General features: G+C 33.5%; 2 protein-coding genes across 3 annotated transcripts in view; one reads left to right on the forward strand and one right to left on the reverse strand.

Moving 5' to 3' along the window:
* LOC106090972 (nuclear protein localization protein 4 homolog) overlaps positions 1–21,389 on the reverse strand; it is a 46,574-nt gene that overhangs the window by 4,702 nt on the left and 20,483 nt on the right. The gene's annotated exons all lie outside the window — the stretch shown is intronic.
* Positions 2,207–10,245, forward strand: LOC106090962 (uncharacterized). Its single transcript, XM_013257334.2, has 2 exons — positions 2,207–2,851; positions 7,234–10,245. The coding sequence occupies exon 2, from the start codon at positions 7,240–7,242 to the stop codon at positions 9,424–9,426; it is 2,187 nt and encodes a 728-aa protein (XP_013112788.1). The 5' UTR covers positions 2,207–2,851; positions 7,234–7,239; the 3' UTR covers positions 9,427–10,245.

The following is a 21,389-nucleotide window of genomic DNA, read 5'->3' on the forward strand; positions in this document are numbered from 1 at the left end:
CATTATTATCGTCGAAAACTGTACATAATTTATCGCTCAGCTCTTCCCTTTGTATATTGTGAATGAATTGTTAATATAATTGAAAATTATTATATCAAATTCACAATAATTATAGATGTAATATAAATTTTTATTCCCTTTTGTTTTGTTGTTTTGGTTTAATATTCTCAATGTTTTTAAATCGGTTTACAAAATTTTATTAAATTCAGATTTTGAACACACAACGTAAAGTCGGCAACAAATTTGCCATAAAAACTATAACAGGAAACCGACCAAAAATTCTGTAAATAAATGAAACCCCTTTATAGCACCTAACTCAAATAGCTACAAATTGCGTATGAAACATATAACACTCAATCAAGGATACGTCGATTTGGAACTATAAAACATGCAATTCATTCATTACTCCTCAACGTAGTCACTCAATCAATGATATATCAATTTGGAACTAGAAAACATACAAATTCAAATTTGCCCACAAACATTCCATTAAGGAACAGGGGCAAACTTCTCACATTTCAATGAGAGTTGTCCGATTGAAGTTTAACCTCAAAGATAAGGGGCCTCGTTTTTATAGGCGACACCATCATACATCACTGCACCATTATACACGATATAAAAAACCAATTTCCCATTAGATCGCATTATTAAAAGGCGTGTAGGATTATTTAATTGACATCAAAAGAATATCACCGAAAATTGCAAATCATTTACTGCTCAGCTGGCAAATAAACGCTGCCTTTCCAAAATGTATTGTGAATGAAAGATTGATATATTATATTGTGAATGAATTATGAATAAAATAATCAATCAATAATTATGTTGAGTAGTTATTTTTTACTTTAATTTATCAGAGAAATATATGTCAGGAGATTCTTAAGGTTTTAGATCAGAATTAGCAACTACAATAATGAAAAGTTTACCTATTTTACTATATGGCGGGAGTTTCTTAAGGTTTTAGATCAGAATTAGCAAATCGTCAAATCAAATCGCAACATTGACCAACCGCAAAAATTTTATAAAAACTGGTTTCAACTAAGCGGAGTTGATACCTTTGAGTGACCTTTTGGGTTAAATTTTTATTTCAATTAAGCGATTTTTCAATTAACCGGATTTTCTATTAAGCGGAGTGAAATGTGTTAAAATGTCCTTAAAATCAATTAGTTCAAGTGATTTTTTTTTTCAATTAACCGATTTTTTCAAATAAAGTGTGTTCAATTAAGCGTATTCGACTATATACGGTCCCTAGAAGCTTAAAATGTTGCTTGATTTGGCAGAAATTTTGTTCGTAAAGTACAAGTTAATAGCACACACAATTGGTATCATTTGCTTCCATTCCATATTTATTCTGCTCATGCACTGCTCTCATGCTTGGATCGCAGAGCATGGGTATTATTAATGTAAATATCTACCGGAATCCATACACTGGAAATTTTTTTCTAATTTTAAAGATTCGAGCCAAAGATTAGCAATCTTAATTTAAGATGGTCAATTTTCCAACTTTTTAAGAAAACATTCCCTTTGGTGAAAAGTATTTTCCTTCATATTAAGGATTTTTTATGAAGTACAATGTCATTTATAAAGTACAATAAGAATCAATCAGCGATCAAAATTTGAAACGGATGGTCATGTCCGTTTGTAAATAGGAAAGATATGATCTTTATTTTAAAGTTTTGGTTCTTTGGCTCGTTTTTATTGTTAAAATCCTACGACTGAGGGACAATTTTAAATTTCGGGCCATCTTTTTTCCATTTAGTGGTCTCAAGATTCGTCGCAGCCGAACTTAGTACGTTTTCACTTGTATTTTCCAAATGTACTATGTTATACTATATAATTATTGGTTTACTGCAAATGGTTGTCATATGATCGTTTCCCTTTTTTATCACTGAAATGTGTCCAAGGCCCTTATATAGGTTGAAGATTTAAAATCATTTAATTTTTTGTTTGTTATAATAGATTTTTTTTGTTCTCTCACTTTATTTTTATTTTCTTCAAAATGGCAACACTAACATCAATGACAGTAATTAAAGGACGGAGAGTGAGAGAAACCGTTAACATGGGTGAGAGAACAACGACTTGTGTGTAGTGAATGCATTCATGATAAGCTTTTCAACTATGTTTTCCTTTGCAAACGCAACAACATTAACTGTGCAGTTTGGAGTGCAATGCAAACATTAGCAAACTGGCCCTCCAAGGAAGCGGATGTACAAAAAGCGAAAGTTACCTTTTAAGACATACATAAAACCAAAATCACAAAAATAATCTTAAAATAATACCTGCCATTTCATCATACTAGCAAAACAAAACAGTATAAGTTGTAGAAAAACAATCGCCGAATAATATTTTGTACGAAAATAAAGAAAAAATACAAAGAAAATCTTTGCTTAAAACAAACGGATATGTAAGAAAACATATAGAAAAAAACATGTCATAAAGTTCCTAAATGATGTTGCGCTCAGAAATTTGTCTTAAGGCCAAAGAAAAAGAAGGAGTAATTAAAGAAAAATGCAAATGTTAATGAATATTAAAGCTTAATATGTGTCTGTAAGTGTTGTGTGCGTGTGTGCATTCATATTAAAAACTGTTGCATATTGATAATATACATAAATCTTGAATATATAAAATACCAACGATTTTTAAGAAATAAAAAAATTTCTAGTGATTACATTGTTTCATATAATATGCATTAAAATATTGCAATTACAAAATAATAATTTTACTAATAGTGTAAAAAAATCTTTTTGAAAGAAAACACAAATTAAAATAGAAATATGTCATGTTCTATGCTCTATAGACCATCAAATATAGCTGTGATTTAAATGGACACACCGAAAATAGACAACAAAATAAAGTAAGTCGCCAGTCTAACACCCCCTGGGCATCATCATTCATCATCACTTGTTATAAAGTCTCGACCTCCAAGATATGGGGTGGCCTTCTGAGGAATTCTCGGAAGTTGTTTTCAATTTTCTATGTGTACCTCTATCACTCACATATGGTGTTGTTCATGCATTCAGATTGTTTCGAAAATGAAAAAGAGAAATCTCCATCAATGTGGGATAACTTATTTATGCTCGGCATTTTTAAATTGAATTTTGTCTTCCTGTTTACCAGGCATTCAAGGCTAACACCCAGCATTGCACATGAAGTTAAAAAAATGGGAGAAAACTTGGGCTTAACGCCAACAGTTGCAACTTCTCATTCACCTTCAATACGTACACATGCACACACACACGCACGGGCTTGAATGTAGTAAACAAACCCATTTTCCAAGGTTAAGGTTAAGGCTAGGGTTTAAGGTTTTTAGACGACCTTATATTGTGGTTTACTTACTTTCTTGCACAGGCCCATTATCAAAGCTTTTGCCTGCATACGCATATATGCATGTATATGTGTGAGAGTGCGTGTGTTTTTGCGAAACGAGTATATGACCTCCAGTTGGAGATGCCTGTAGGCTTATATGCAGTTATAAATAAGTGTCCTTTAAAATTGAAATATTGTTTTATATATCTATGGCATTGTTATAATCAGGATAGCTGCCACCAGTGTAAACAAAACTGATGACTTTCAGAAATGACAATGTCCAAAGGATAACTGATGGCCCTGAAGAAACACTATATTGAATTGCAAATTAAAATTCCTTGAAATATCACAATTTGCTAGAGGTTATAAGTGTATTAGAGCAGACATAAACCGCAAGTACTTGTTCAAAGTGATAATTAAGACAAATCTTTTATATCTTTAAAATGATAAATCAACTCATCAATTATCCGAAACTTCGAACCTATAAAGTATGCACAGTTATGACATTGCATTCTTAGTCATGACATTTGGATAGTAAAGTACCCTTATGATCTTCAACACTCACACTAAATGCGGCTCAGATAGGTCCATAAATCCTAATACCTGACCTGACTTCTAGTCTCCCAAAAAGCTCTAATTTTCCCTATATAGGTGAAATTTGATATATCTAGTTTACTAAAGACCTTCAATACCCATGCCGAATAAAGCTCCTATATAAACCCATCCCTCCAATATGCCCTAATTTATAACGCAATCAATCCAAACTAATTACTAGTAATCAACAGATCAGGGATACCAACTTAGAGTTTTTCGCAAAAGATTTAGTGCTTTTTAGATCACTTAAAACCCGTTAATGTACCACGTAGAGCCAAACGAAAAAAGGCACTAAGACGCTTTTTGTCCATTTTTAGTTATTGCCTTTTTATCCTTTTTGTAAATTTAAGGGTTTTGCTGTCGCTTTTTGTGACATTATACTCCACAGAAAGAAAAGTGTTCATCATATTTGTTATTTTGTTTTCGTGCTGGATACACAACTCGTGAAGGGCAAAAATAAAACGCAAAAAAGGTTTCCATTGCAAGTCTGTTTGTTTGCCATTTACCAACCTTTCAAAACAATTCGAGGAAAGAAGTAAAAATAATTGTAAAATTTATAAATAAATAAATTTACAAAACATGTGTGGGCATATGTCAAATATAAAAATGTATTACATTAAGGAAGTTTTAGCCCAATGATAAGGAACCATTTTTCCTGAGTCCGAACGGTGTGCTGCTTAACGACACTCAGTGGGAGAAAATCGCAAAAGAGTAGTAAAAACTTTGTCGTGTGAGAACGGGTAGAGATATCTCTTTGAAATTTGAAATGTTTAGAACTGAGGTGTTAACGAGATCGTGTGTGTTCGGGTTGCCAAATCTTCATTTATGGTCTGATTTTCAAAATTTTCTAAGAAAAAAACGAATAGCGATAAGTCTTTTTGAATATTGCAAATAAAAGTGTTCTTAAAAAACTAAAAATAAATTCTGCCGAATTTTTTTTCAAAAATCCCTAAAAAAAACCCTTTCAAACGAAGATGGTTTTAAAACAGCATTTTTTGTAGGGAATTTCGAGCACTATTCAGTAAAAAAAGAGACAATGATTGAAGATTTGGCAGATCAAACAATTTTTCTAAATACCGAGGTGACGAACTTTAGGGGCCTGCCAAAAGGCGCCCGGACAACCCCTTGGCCTGCTGAATATTTTTTTCTGAGGTTCTATCCATGGTATAATTAAGAGGAAGCGTCATTAGCACAACTTTTTTTTACAATTTAACTTCTTTAAATGAGTTGTATTTTCATCATTATAACACTGTTTTGGTTGCTTATGTGTGGAATATCGAATCAAATAAACCATCGTTTAATGATGTTAGATCGAAAAATCGAAAGTGCGTTTTTACTCTGTTTTACACAAAATGTTATTCTTTTTTACCAATTTTTGCTACGCTCTTCACTGGCAATTTTTTGGCATCACTGCAACCGATCTCATTCGTTTGTTAGTATAACGGTCTTTTGTGTGTAATTTTCTAGGGTCGTATACACGTACAGATTTGTCGGTCGAAATTTGCTTGTTCAGTACTTCATTTAGGAAGTATGGTGTCAAAGCCAAAAATATTTTTCTGTATAAACAGGGGTGGTAACAAATAGGGACAACAGTTACTAAGATTAATATTGCGCAAAAAGAGGAGAAAAACATGATTGCTTCTGTATAGGGCTGTACTAGAATTTTCGTAGACATGTTGAGATATGAACGGCAAACTTAAATTTGATATTAAATCTGATATAATTCACGGACAATCATCACGGTGATTTTTCCGGTAAATTTATAATTTCCAGAATAATTAAGTGACTAGCCCATTTCTTATTTTCGAAAAAGAAATGTGATGTAAAAATTGCAGCTTTTAGATATATGGAGTATTAATTATAACGTTTCCATTTCATTTTAAAGCATTTAAATAACAGTTTATTTTGGCAGATTGGCATGAAAGAAAACAAACTGTTCAAAGAGTACATATTTAGAAATCTTTAAATATGTACGCTATTGACTATAAACTACTTATGTATGTACATATAAGCATTCAATTCATTGACGACAAATTGCCTTATTCAGAGGCAACATCAAAAAAAAAAAAACCAACACCAACAAAAAGTCTACCTTCATTTACAATGGCAATGCAATGCTGTTTTATACACTCTATGTGCGAAGCAAAGAAGAAAATATAAAAATGTACCCACAACTTAATTGCAAAGTGTGATGCAAATCCTCTTTTATAAGGAAATAACCAAGATCTTTGTTAACTGACTGTAGTTGTTAGTGCACGTTCAAGGTGAAGGTTAAAGAGAACCACACAACAACTGCACACATAGAGAAAATGCAATGGCAATGGCAATGTCACAAATAAAAATAGGCAAAGACAGCAAAAAAAAGCTTACCATCGACAGTCAGGATTCAATATCAAGGTCATGAGTAAATGAGAAACTAGGTCTCAGTAAAAAAAACGACATAGTAACATTACCAAAAACTATCTCTTAAAAGCATTCACAATATGTTATATTTAGTAAAGTGAGAGAGAGAGAGAGAAAGGTAGAGCAAGAGTATACTCATTGCCAAAGTTTATACTGTGACTCTCTCGGCAGGGATGTGCCAAAATGTGCAAGTTCCTATACTTTTGAATTGCATTTTTCTTTAGTATGTGTATGTATGTGTGTTCAGAAGAGATTTTAACAACATTGTGCGGCTTATTCGCTTCGATTGCATACAGGTGTTTTTCCTGTAATAGAAATAGATTGTGCCAAGTGAGGTGTTAGTTGGTTGGGTGTTGAGAGTCAATTTTGAAATGAGTGTGCTTTCAGATTTTGGCGCGAAAACTCAATTATTTACATGTTAGATGAATTATTCATATCATATGTCCTATACGGCGCCATTAACAAAAAAAAAACAAAAATATGGGTTGCAGTGAAATGACAGCATAACTAAAAGTTCTTTACACCATAACAGAAATATTTTCATTGAAAAAATTTAAGTTATTCTTAAATTATACAATTCCGAAAAAAGTAGTCCAGGGACATTCCAAAAACACATTTAAGTATAAGCGACATAGGTTTAAATGACAATTTTATTTTATTTGTTTTGTTTTTATTTTAGTATATTTTATTTAATTTCATTTTATTTATTTATTATTTTATTTTATTTTGTTACGTTTTATTTAAATAGAATTTTTTTATTTCATTTTTAAATGAAATTATATTTTATGAAGTTATTATGTTACCTTACAAATAGGTTTCACAAAAATAGCTTTTCTATTTAAAAATGTTTTTTCCAGTTTGGGAAATTTCATAATTTTTATGCCGTCCTTAATCATTGCCTTCACTTTACCAATTTATTTGCTTTTCTTCTAGATAACCATGGCTGTGTCTACGCATAAAACCAATAACATTATCAATTGTAGTGGTTGCCATTTACCCTTCAACTTCAATAACTCCGTGCCAAAATCATTGCCATGCAAACACTGGTTCTGCCTGGCTTGTCTGGAGGACATGATTGGCAAAAGTGACGATTTTGCCCATTTCGATTGTGCCAACTGCCAGCAAACCATTGACATTGAAGGCTTAAATAAGACTTTGGAAATTTTGCCAACAAATTGCGATAGCATTGAATCTCAGATGTCCTCCAACAGCGTGGGCAGTTCGGCTTCGGTAGCCTCAGATAATTCATTAGGTTGTACACTCTTCTACAATGGAAACGGTCACCACTCGAATAATCATAATGGTCATCTCAATATGATAAGTGGAGGAAGTGGGGGAGGTGGTGGCGTATCGAGTTCCAATAGAAATGAGACTTGCCCAAAAGTTTCCCATTTCGAACAAATGTCACCTGGAGAGAATTGCATTGTCCATGGCATGCCAAATACCCTATGGTGTAATACCTGCGATCTGGCTTTGTGTCGTGGTTGTAATTCGGGGTCAGAGCACTCAGATCATTTGGTACAAAGTCATCAAGAAGCCAAAGAGTCCTATCAAAATCGTATACAACAGGACATTGGAAAACTCCACAATTCCTTGGGTGACATGGAACATTTGCAGAGAATACAAAGAGAATTTCTGTTGCAAATTTTGGAAGGTTGTTGTGCTTTGAAGTCCCATCTTGAAAATGAACTCTCAAATCAGTCGCAGTCCATGCAAATCGATAATATGAGGGAAACTTTGAAAATGTTAAAAATCCACATGGAAATGATGCCGGAAAACAATCCCCAGGATTTCCTCAAGCTTAGCTCGGTGGTCAATGAGGAGAAACAGAAATTCTATGCCAAGCATAAGGAAATGCTACGTCAATACCAACTCAGTGAGGTGATCAGCACCAATGAGCGTCTTTTGGATTTTGCCACCATGCAACAGATTCTACAAAAGCTTGAACATAGAGTGGATGCTGGCACCAGCGTGCTGGGTAATATGAAGCAGCATACGCATCATCAATCCATGCCCAATAATCCCATGCTGCATTTGACCAATTATTGCATTTTTCATCTGTATGTTCGCTACACCAAACAAAAGCAACAGTTTTTCGAGAACCAGTTGTGGCGCTATCAGCAATACCAACAGCAGATTATAGCGAATTTTAAAAACCATCATACCAATAATACGACGACAACAACAACACCGCCAACGTCGGCGTCAATGCATACGACTACTGCGACGCCATCCTTGTATAATAATTCACCAGGTTCCGCCAATGGTCACCTAAGTCATGCTGCCAATATCAATACTACGCACACTAATATCAACGTAAATTCGAATACTACCACCAACAGCAACACTACCACCTATGAACAGTTACAATTCAAACGCAAGACCTATGCTGAAATTGCCAACAGCAATGGCTCCAAATCGTTCGATTCCAATCAGGATGCTTTCGATTTGTTCAATGGCCCATTGACAGTGTCCCAGTACAAACAGCTGGAGGAGGTGGGCAAGTGTATCGATATGCTCCTACTAAATCCTATTAGCAATGACAATAATCACATTTACTTTTTTGACTTTGAGCGCAATGGGGAGTTTTTGGGGCGTGTACTCATCAAGGTCTATGCCAGTTATGCTCCCAAAATGTCCTACAACTTCCATGCTCTATGCACCCATGAGAAGGGAGTGGGCTATCGCGGCTGCAAAGTCTTCAAGTGTTATCCCAATCAAAGCATTATTACCGGCGACATAGAACAAAATAATGGCTATGGCAGTCGTTCCATATTTGAGGATCCCCAATTTGTACCGGACGATACAAAGATACCGCCGTTCATAGGGGCTGTGGGTATGCGTAGAGCTAAAAAGATATACGATTCGCAGTGCTTGGTGGGTTCACAATTTCGCATAATTCTAAAGGTAAGACCTTTTAGTGCCATATTTGGTAGGGTTATAGATGGTTTAGAAGTAGTGTGGAATATCTCCCAAACTCAAATACAAAGCGAAAAGAATAGCTCTGCTGGGAATGCAGGAGGAGGAGGTGTGGGGGTAATAGGGGGAGGCGGGCCTAATAGTATCAATGTGGCTCAGTGTGGTGTTTATGAGTTTGTTAAGAGGAATCTAACAGGAGCTTTGTAAATTAAGCTTTGTCTGTTCATATATGTATATAACAACAACGATCCAAAGGAGCAACTCTATTAATTTCTTGTCTAACTACGATTAAATAGTAAAATAATTATTGAGTGGATAACAATATGATATGGCTCTTAAGTTTTGAAATTTTAAATAAAATTTGTAAAAGCCAGATAAAAAAAAAATTAAAAACTAAAATGCTTAAAAAAATAATTAAATATAAAATCATTAAACAAATTGAACATTAATAAAAAACTATAACGTTCAAAATTGTAATTCAAGATTTGAATTCCATTTATTCAAATAATTTTCAATGGTAATTACCACTTAACTACCAACTACATTCAACAATAACCCAATGTGCTTGACTACACCTACGTTGCCGTTCCTATTTCGATACCACTCGTATCAATTTTGGTACCATTCGTACATATATTGGTACAATTTTAAGTTATTTTTGTACTTTTTCGTACCTTTGTCAGTATCTTTATGTACTCACTTCAGTACCATTTCGTAAAAGTTTTCGCATCATTTTGAACATATTTTTATGCCTTTTCGCAGCTATTTGGTTAGAAAAGGAAGAATTTTAAAACATGTATTATCCTACTTCAATATTTGGAGTAAAATTTAACGTACCAAACTTGACCCTTAATTGGGACCAATGTCTTCAGCTCCACATTCATTCATCGTCATTCTATTCGTACCCTATGTTTATACTACACGTACACAGGTTAATGCAATTTCGTGTCATATCGTGTATATTTTGGCTAATATGTTTGCAACTTTTTATTGAAGGTACAATTTTACGTACTCATTTTGACCTCTATTCGGTATCAAAGCGTAAACATTTAAAATGATTTTCTTCTTTACCTTTTCGTATCTATTTTGGTGTCATTTCTACCTATTTTAGTTCTATTTTATATTTGTTTAAAACATTTTGTACCATTTTGTAGATTTTTTTGGTTTTATTTCGTACCTATTCATTGGTACAATTCAGTACCTATTTATTGTTGCTATCATTTCGAAACATTTTTTATACCCTTCGATTGTACCATTTCGTACTTTTGTTAGTACAATTTTGTAATCCTTTAAATACCATATCATAGATTTTTTGGTAACTATTTTATGTAACATGCCGTACTAGTTTTAGTACCGAAAAGGAAGAATTTAAATTTGAAGGTACAATTTTAAGTAACAAATTTTGACCTTTTATTGTTACCAAAATTCAAACATTTCAAAAGGTTTACTTCGGTACCATTTGCAACTATTTCGTTACTATTTTGTACCTTTTTTAGGTACCCTTACGTATATTTTTGGTACAATTTTGTACCTTTTTAGATGCCATTTTGTATATATTTTGGTTCCATTTTCAAAATGGTAACATTTGAAAAGGTTTTCTTTGGTACCATTTGGCATTTCGTACCTATTTTGGTTCCATTTGGTACTTTTTTGGCACCATTTTATACATGTTTTCACTCCACTTTGTACCAACTTTGGAAATACCAATTTTGGTACAATTTCATACACATTTTGCTATCTTTTCGAAACACTTTTATATTCTATGATTGTACCATTTCGTGCCAATTTTAGTACAACTTCGTACCTTTCTTAGTACTTTTTTTAATCCTTAAAATACCATATCGTGTATATTTTGGTAAATATTTTATGTAACATTTCGTACTAGTTTTAGTACCGAAAAGGAAGAATTTAAAAATTTTTGGTATTTTACTTTCATTTGAAGGTACAATTTTAGGTAACAAATGTTGACCTTTAATTATTACCAAAATGCATACATTTAAAAACGTTTATTCAGTACCATTTTGATACCTATTTTGGTAATTCATATTTCGTACCTTTTAAGGCACCATTACGTACAATTTTTGGTACTCTTTTGTACCTTTTTAGATACCATTTCGGTTCCTTTTCGTACCTTTTTTGTACAATTTCGTACACATTAAGCTTTCATTTCGGTACATTTTTTATCACTTTTATTACAAATCCGTAACTTTGTTAGTTGTATTTAGTGATCATTTATGTACTATATTTTGGTAACTATTCATATTTTGGTAAATATTTTTTGTTTCATATGGTTCTAATATTCTTACCGCGAAAAGGAAGAATTTTATACTCTCTGGTATTTTACTTTTATTATGAAGGTACAATTTTACGTACAAATGTTGACCTTTAATTGGTAGCAAAATGCATTTTTTACATTTTTTAGTTCCACTTCTTAAATTTTTTATTTCCACTTTGTACATTTTTTGGTACCATTTTGTACCTATTTAAGTGCAATTTCGTATAAATTTTGGTGCAATTTCATACAAATTTTGACAACATTTCGTAATACGATATATAGGTACAATTTTACGTACCAGTTTTGACCATTAATTGACACCAACATTTTAAATGATCCACTTCCGTAGCTTTTCGTAGCTATTTTTATACCAATTCGTACTTATTTTGGTTAATTTTACATTTTTTTGTAACATTTCATATCAATTTTATCATAAAAATTTAAAAAATTACTACGTCAATATAAACGCTCTAAATAATGAGTATATGAAATGCCATCGAAATTGAACAAGGGAATCGAGGGTCAATGGCTTAAAATGTTGGCAGGGTTAACTAATAGAAGGTTACGTTTTTCAGTGATCTTTGCATAGGCCGATTTGACCCAAAGAAAAATAATTTTTCGTTTGTTTCTCTTTCGAGACGAGCCTTATGATGGGAAATTTTTGCAATGAAAAATGATAGTAGTCGTATAGAAAAAAGTCTATCACTACAAAAAAAATATTTGCGGTGGGAAAGAACAGCTAGTGTAAAACAAGTAAAAGCGTCCTTAGTTTGGCGGGGCCGAATTTTGGGAACCCACCACCATGGACTCTGTTAAAAGTTTATACAAAATTAATTTAGTTGGAGGACACCATTTTATTCTACATATCAAAATTCTGTTAAACCAGCAAAAATTAAAGCTTCTAGGAACCGAACAAAGATGATCGAGAGACAAAGATGATCGAGAGACAAAGATGATCGGGACCTATATCAGGTTATAGACTGATTTGGGACAGTTGTTGGAAGTCGCAACAGAACACCGCATGCATAATTTCAGCCAAATCGGATAAAAGTTGCGGCTTGTATGCACTCAAGTCAAATCGGGAGATCGGTTTATATGGGAGCTATATCAGACCGATTTGGACCGTACTGTTATTGAAAGTCATAACAAAATACTACGTGCTCAAGTTCAGCCAAATCGGACAAAAATTATGGCTGTAAGGGCTCAAGAAGTAAAATCGGGAGATCGGTTTATATGGGAGCTATATCAGGTTATAGACCGATTCGGACCGCACTTGGCACAGTTGTTAAAAGTCATTACAAAACACTACATGCAAACTTTCAGCCAAATCGGACAAAAATTGCGGCTTGTACTGGCTCAATAAGTCAAAATCGGGAGATCAGTTTATATGGGAGCTATATCAGGTTATAGACTGATTCGAACCGTACAAGGCACAGTTGTTGGAAGTCTTAACAGAACACTACATGCAAATTTTCTGTCAAATCGCACAAAAATTATGGCTGTAAGGACTCAAGAAGTAAAATCGGGAGATCGGTTGATATGGGAGCTATATCAGGTTATACACCGTACTAGGAACAGTTGTTGGAAGTTTTAACAGAACACTACATGTAAATTTTCTGCCAAATCTGAAAAAAATTGCGGCTTCTAGGGGCTTAAGAAGTCAAATCGGGAGATCGGATTATATGGAAGCTATGTCTAAATCTGAAACGATATAACCCATTTGCAACCCCCAACGACCAACATCAATATGAAGTATCTGTGCAAAATTTCAAGCGGTTAGCTTTACGCGTTCGACCGATATCGTGATTTCGACAAACGGACGGACGGACATGGCTAGATCGACTCAAAACGTCGAGACGATCAAGAATATATATACTCTATGGGGTCTTGAACGAATATTACGAGGTGTTACAAACGGAATGTCTAGATTAGTATGCCCCCATCCTATGGTGGTGGGTATAAAAAGGTGTAAAACTTGTGTTAGCGACGTGCATACATCGTAGATACGTTTTCGCGTTATAAGTACGACCTACCAATATATGGCCCTTGAAGCCTCCACACCTAACATGGTTGAAATAGTCTTCTAACCAAAGACCAGACGCGTCTCATAGTGGTTGGTGTGTTGTGTTCACTGGTGTTCTTTTTCCATAGCAAAAATCTCTGACCATTAAGATCGTTTCAAAAGAGAAATAAACGAAAAATTGTAAAATAAAATGATCTTCACCCTAACAGGCAAAAAACTAAAAAATAAAAATAATTTAAAAGAACATTTTAAAATACAATTTAAAAAAAAAAGTTTCAAAATATTTAATACAAATTATAAACTACATATTAAAACTAAAATAATAATAAAAAACTTAAGATTTGGAATATGAATATAATTTGAGAGTAAAACTTATTGCAATTTTTTTGAATGGGCTTGTAAATAACGAAATTCAGAAAATAAAATAAATAATGATTGTAGTTATTATAGGAAAACTTCGCATGGTCCACAATCCCATTTAAGTCTAAGAAAAAAAAAGCGAACTTACTATTTGACTAATACCTTTTAACCTTCATTTTTCCAAAACTGGGTCCTTATTTAAACAACGTTAAAAAGTCCTCAAAACTTTCGAGAAAAATCTATATATAGTTTTAAATTTTAAATTAAATTAATAAAAAAAATCAAAAATCACATTTATAAAAAAAAAAAAAAAAAAAAAAAACAATGCAAATTACTCGAATGTATAAATGTATATATTATTAAGTAAATTCATATAAAAAATATTTTTAGGGAATAATTTGTAATTAGATTTAATATCTCAAAAGCTGAAATGATTTATGGTACTTGGAAACAAGAAAAAAAAAACAATTAACAAAAAATAAACAAATTATGGAAAATTTGTCGTTACAAAGATACCTGTTGTATAGACCAAGAACATAAACAATTCTTGGCATAAGAAAATATTTTGTGTGAAAATATTAAAATAAAAAATACCTACATATATAGGATTATGTTATAATATCATTCCAAATTGATGTGTTTAAATAACCTAAATGTGTTTAAATTCCGTTATAAACAAACATTAAAAACAAAAAATTGTCGATCATAACGATCATTTAGATAAAATTTACAAATACGAAAATATTGGTATTAATTAAGATCAATTATATAAAAAACTGTCAGTTATATAAACAAAATTACATACTACTCGTACTAAAACTATTTGTATGTGTGTTTAAGAAATTGGCAAAATGATTTATATGTGGTGGAACAGGAGTGTTAAAAAGGCTAAAAAGAAATCGATTCTTAAAATTCATTTTGAAAGATAAAATTTCTAGGAATTTTATTTCTACAGACAAAGTGTCCAACGAAATTGCCGTGAAGATAAACAATTTAATGAAATCTTGAACGCTTTTTCATAAGAAAATTAAAAAAAAAATTTTAAACCCAAAAATTTTTAGGAAAAACTTGTGTTTTTTTTTTAAACAAAATTTAATAAAAAAAATTGTTTTTTTTTTCTGAAAACAAAATTTGGAAAGTTTTTTTTTTAATATTTTTACGAAAAATCTTCACTTAGTACAAAAATTTCTATAAAATTTTCTTATGCAAGCCATTACCCGTATGATGTATAATAGCGTTTGGTTGGTTCTGTTTTCCCTTTGCTGTCCAACAATTTTGTCAACTTAAGGCTGGTACTATGTTCTTTTTGCCAGGTGGCCGTCTGTCATCAGACTCACAGGTTTTCGTTCATTGTGCTACCACAGGAACAGAAGAAAGATGCCTCTAGTTCTTACCGTTGAACCATCCAGATCATTTTTAGAAGTCGAATGTTCACATCCGCTAAATCAGACAGGTTCTCAAAGAAATGAGAATCTAAAGTGGAACTCCTTTTCACTGTCAGTGCGGGACACACACACAGAAAATGTTCTACAGTCTCTTCTACTTGGATGTTCTCACAGCTTCTGCAAAAATCGTTACTGGCGACCTTCAGCATATTTTCCGATTAGACAGTGACCTATCAAGACGGACACAATGACTGATATGTCTGTTCTAGCCAGTGACAGCAAAGCGGTAGACCTCTTCAAGTCTTATATAATTAAGCCAAGTTGTTGAGCTTGAAGACCTTTTCTTCCAACGTTTCGTCAATTCTTATCGACTTCTTCAGGGAATTTTTATTTCATCTATTTAAATTCAAGTCTAGATCTAGCCCCCTATTTGAGACCATCTATCATTCGTTGTGCTTCGGGCCTGATCCCGAAAACTGAGCATACATGTCGCTAGAGGCGTACCCACAGATTCCAGTTCCCCTGGAATGTGCAAGGTAGTTCCTAGTCTCGCAAGCTCTTCCGCTTTATAATTCCCTGGGATATCTCTGTGGCCCGGCAGCCACAACATGTGAATTTTGAACTGTTCAGCCATATCGTTGAGAGATCTGCGACAGTCGAGGGAGATTTTTGTGTTCATGAATACGTTCTTCAGGGATTTAAAGGCTGCCTGCTACCTGGGAAGATATTTATGACAGTTGTCGTTATGTCGTTATCTTAGCCATTCCACCACTTTATTAATTGCAAGGATCTCCGCTTGATACTCGTTGCAGTGGTCGTATAACCTTCTAAAGACCATCTGGTCGTCTAGTTTGAAACAATTCGTTTGGAAGTCTATATAACTTCTATTACCTGTTATATTGTAGTTCCAATCGGTGCTATCAGCAATAGTGGTAAATTGCAATTGCAAAATTTTACCCATGAACATTCCACCAAAGAGCAGAGCAAACTTCTCACATATCAATGAGTGCAGTCCGATTTAAGTTTTGAGCTCCATAATAAGGGGCCTTCTTTTCATAGCCGAGTCCCAACGTGCGACACCTCTTTGGAGAGAAGTTTTTACATGGCATAGTATCTCACAAATGTTGCTAGCATTAGGAGGGGAAAACCATGGCTGACAATTTTTTTGATGGTCTCGCCAGGATTCCAACACAGGCGTTCGTCGTCATAGGCAGACATGCTCACTGCGCTACGGTGGCCTCCCACATGAATAGTGGTACAGTACTCTTGATCAAAAAGCGGCTCAGACAGTGTATATTCCACACTGCCTGGAATATCGGACAATATATCAAGGATAATACAGTGTCCGTAGCCGCCATATAACCAAAGAGAAAGCTCCCTTAGCCTCACAGCAGTGGTCGCAGAAATTTATCTCGCCACAATGTCCAGAGGCATTAGATGTAGCATTAATTTCAGGTGGTCTCCTCCTCAGTTCGGTTGGGATGCACAAACAAGCCATCCTTTGGATTCGGTTGAGTATTGAATAGAAGGTGGACTTTTGAAGCGCCGTCCACCAGACCGCAACACCATATACGATCCCTGTTAGGGATAGCAGGGAGCACCACACAGGCTGGAATAATGAGGTCCGATCTGTGTGGTGTTCATTGCTGTCACGAAAAGTTCGCGTCCACTGGTTGCGTTGCCTGAAGAATTTATCTAATAGTGTTGGGAAACTTCCCCCTAACCGCAATAGCCACGTCATCAGCATACGCGGCCACTTTTACACATTTTTCCTCCAGAGACAATAATATATTATCAATTGCTAGGTTTCAAAGTAGAGGAGACAGTTCACTCCCTTGAGGTGTTACTCTGCTGGCCCATCTTTTTACATCTACCGATCCCAAGCCCGGCGTAATGTATCTGTTTGTAAGTAAGTTATCAATAAATTTTCTTACGATAGTGTTGATGCCTAGAAACTCCAGCCTCTTCATGATTGACGTCGATTTCACTTTGTATATTCATTGACATTGACATAACCCTTTATGTTACCGAATAGGTCTTGAAGGGCTGTTTCAGTGGACTTACCCTTACTACATTCATGCTGTTGCCGAGACAGACGATATCTACGGATCTTTGCCCTAAGATATGTTTCTATCAACTTCTCAAGAGTATTCGGCATGACAAGGTTACCATATTTGTTTTCTTTTGGGTTTCTTTAGCCAAAATGTTGACATTTATATAAAAAAAAATAATATGGCAACAACCAATGAGTGTGTGGACCGTACTCAAGTTCATGTGTGTTGTTGTTGTTATTTCAACCAAAACTTTTTTTATTTATTTTAAGAGTATATTTATATAAAAATATTTTCTTATTTATGCATTCACAAATACTTATTTTTTTCCACCCCACCACATGTGAACAAGATCACTTACAACCACTCACTTACAATTACATCTTTGGCGATCACGTTTATTTTGCGTAAGTAAGCGACTTGTTGCACATCGCCTTTGGTTGTTAAGCCTAGAACCAACTTCCTTACACGAAAATTGTCTATTAATTGTTGGCGAAATATGCCACATTCTATTGGACGACATAACACAAACAAAAGTCAAACAACAAGAACAACTATGATAAAACAGAGTTGTTTGTACTCAGTTCGTGAGCATTTATTTGTTTGGCGCAGCGACGTGTCGGTGGTATTTTACTCAAAGAACTCAGTACTACTTCTGCGGAATGTGTTCGCATTTTCTTCGTCACTGTTTTATTATAATGTGTTTTGGGAGCTGTTCGGGCGAAAAGTCGAAGTCAGTACTAAGCCTTATGGCAAAACGAATACATTTCGGCAAAATTTTCCGTTTGTTTTTTATACAAATTTTCAACGCGAAAATCGAACGTAATACCAACCTTTATTTGAAATTTATAAAATATTAATTAAAATTTTCACATATTTTTCGAAACGATTTCGAACAATTGGAGTTTTTGTGAGTTGTTGTATTTTCGAAATAAAAATTTGCAATAAGAATGTGTGTAAATTATTTGCGTATATAAGCAAAGTAATTCACTTTTAAAGAAAAGAATAACATACAACTGCCCCTATTTAGAAAACTAAATTTCGAAAACTAGTATTCGCAACAAAGAGAAAAACAAATCAATAAAATAAGATACAACTTTTTAATAGCGATCAAGTTCTTAACGATGACGATTTGAAATTTTGAAAGCAATTAAATATCCTTCTTTGGAAAAATAAAAAAAAATTCTACTAAAACAGGAAAATAATAATTTTCCAAACATATATAAACATATATATTATAATACATCATGTGTCACAAAGCCATTGAAAAACCACTCGAAAAGTACTCGAAAAATTGTTAAGGATAAACTAAAGACACATATCAAAATATTGAAAAAAAAAAACCTGGCAACAATGTTTTAGAAAAAATACCAAAAAAATTGTATATGTTTTATCTATTATCTGGGAAAATTAAGAGGTGGTAAATTTAACTTAATCCCTTGCATTTTATGTTTAGTGAGAACCTGCATGATCAAACAAGTTGTATCGAACAAACTGCCAAACAGTCAAAAAAAATACAAACTAAAAAAATTATACCAAAAGCCAAGATCGTTTCATTTTTAAAGCATTTCAATCTATGCAAACTTAAAACTATTATTCGAAAAAATATTTAAAAACGATACAAACAAATTAAAATAAAAAAATATTAGTGTTGCTGTAAAAGATCAAAATAATTTATCCACCTATAATGTTTATTCAACGGACTTACTATAACTCGAGTAATGAAAATTAACGTAAAATTCTTATACAAACATGCATACATATATAATTGTTAGTTATAAGAAAAAAATTGAAATGATTAAAAAAATACATTTTATGTCTATTTAATTATTTAAGTACAATAGTTATACACAACATAGCGTTTAAGATACAAAACCTAAGATAACGAAAGTTTAGGGTATTCGTTTATGGTTTTACCATTAGATTTGTTACAACATCTAAACGAATTCAAATAATTGATCCTTTCGATTTCTCCAAAATATGATTTCGATTCTTATATTAAAATAAGTTATTATACGTTAAATATAAGAGGCATTATATGAATATCATAATTAACCATTAACCAAAATAAAACTGTATTATGTGTATAGCAATGAAAAGAAAACATTTTTTTCGCCATCATCATAGAACGTGGACATATACTAATCTTGTCTTTCCATTTGTAATACTTCCCAATATCGAACTATAGACCCCGTAAATTATATACTTTTGATTGCCTTAAGTTGATTTGCTAGTTTCCTCTGCCCTGTTATTGCAAACGCTATAGCTTTTGAAGGCATAGAGCTTACCATTTTAGTTATATTTTCCATAAACATCAAACGACATGCTTGTCACGCTACGATTCCTCCAATGTTTAATAGAGTGCACTGTATAATTCGAAAGCTGGGAACTTAATCAACTTTAATTTTTTTTAAGGGGAACGTCTTCATTCTGATTTGCTTACACAGCAGACCAACTAACTCAAATTCGAAGTATGTACTCAAAAACAACGAGCTTTGTTGAGTTGCCATATATAAAAAACATGACAAAAATAAAACTCATGCTTAATACAGCTAAAATTTTTATTCGATATGCAAAAAATTATGGTTGTAAGTTCAGAAACCTATACATAATTGTCAACGGAGACAATAAATTAGGACCTTATTTCAATATGAAACAGGGGAAGGAATGTGTGACTTCAACAGACTCGCTAAAGCCATTGAGCGACAATCCGGGTGAGGTAAGGTTAGGTCACTTAGACATTTGGTGTGTTTTTTATATTAGTACTGGATAGCCAAGCTGTGAAGGGCAAAAATAAAAAACAGTGGAAGTCTATTTGTTTGTCATGAGATGGTAACGCCATTTGCAAAACTACCAAAACAATACTAAGAAAAAAGTGAAAAAAAAACTTTAAAGTTTTCAAATAATATATCCAAAACATGTGCGAGCTAGAAGTCAAATGAAATGTATTCAGAAATGTTTCAATTCTATTTTGCCATTCACAATAGAGAATTTCTGCGGGTGGCCACACTTACTTGTGAAAAAAATTCTGACGACAGATGTTCTACACAAGCCTGAACTGGCAATTTAAGCCTAGTACTGACTTCATTATCAGTGAAAATGCTTATTAAATTATTACGAAATCCGACGGAATCTATTATTTGCCAGAACACAAAAAAAGTCAAACAAAAACACACAACAAAGACAACATCTGATGTGTTTTATTAAAGTACTGGATAGATAAGCCGTGAAGTCCAAAAATTAAACGCAAAAATAGTTCCCAGTCCAAATCTGTTTGTTTGCCATGATGTGGTAAAGCCATTTGTCAACCTCTCAAAACAATACGAGGAAAATATTTTTTATGAAATATTTGTTATACTTTATACACGCTGTTCGAATAGCCAAGGTGAGGCGCAATTTCCTTTCGAAAGTAGCAAAATTGAAAAAAAGGATCCGACACTGAATCTATCCTATAAAACACAATGCGCCTATAGAGGGCGCAATTTCCATCTGATTGCGCTAAAATTTTGCGCAAATATTTTTCTCATGAGTTCCAACTGACTTTAGGAAATTAACGATAGTATCGATACTATCGATATTTATTAATAGAAAATTCGAATGTTATCGATAGTTTGCCAGCTCTTGTCTAGCCCTGACGAATTCTCTACACTGATACTGAAGAACCTGAACGACTCAACTTATCTCTGGACAAACTTATATTTCCCGATATCTGGATTCAGGTAAAGGAGAATCATATAGATCGATTTCCTCTCCCAGGGAATCCCGAAGGTGAGCGATATCTCCGGAACTGTTTTAACCCTATCTATGCTCTATTACGAATGAGTGTATGATCATGGCTCCAGAACATAATGTTTATGCCAACTATGATAGGTTAAACATTTGCCGCACCGAACATGTAACTTAATTCTCTGCAAGAACTTTGTTGTTGTAGCAGTGTGTTATACACTGAGGCGGCAGCCCTTGTCGATGAGGAACTCCATCGCGTCAATCCGGTACATACAACCGGCTACCATGGGATTGAACATTTTGTAATACGTGATTTGCTATCAAATATTCAGCCACATTGATCAACAGGG

This window comes from Stomoxys calcitrans, chromosome 2 (assembly GCF_963082655.1).
Source record: "Stomoxys calcitrans chromosome 2, idStoCalc2.1, whole genome shotgun sequence".
NCBI lineage: Eukaryota > Metazoa > Arthropoda > Insecta > Diptera > Muscidae > Stomoxys > Stomoxys calcitrans.

Bases quoted from the DNA above. Each gene is read 5' to 3' on its own strand.
- LOC106090962 (XM_013257334.2), top strand. From the start codon at position 7,240: ATGGCTGTGTCTACGCATAAAACCAATAACATTATCAATTGTAGTGGT.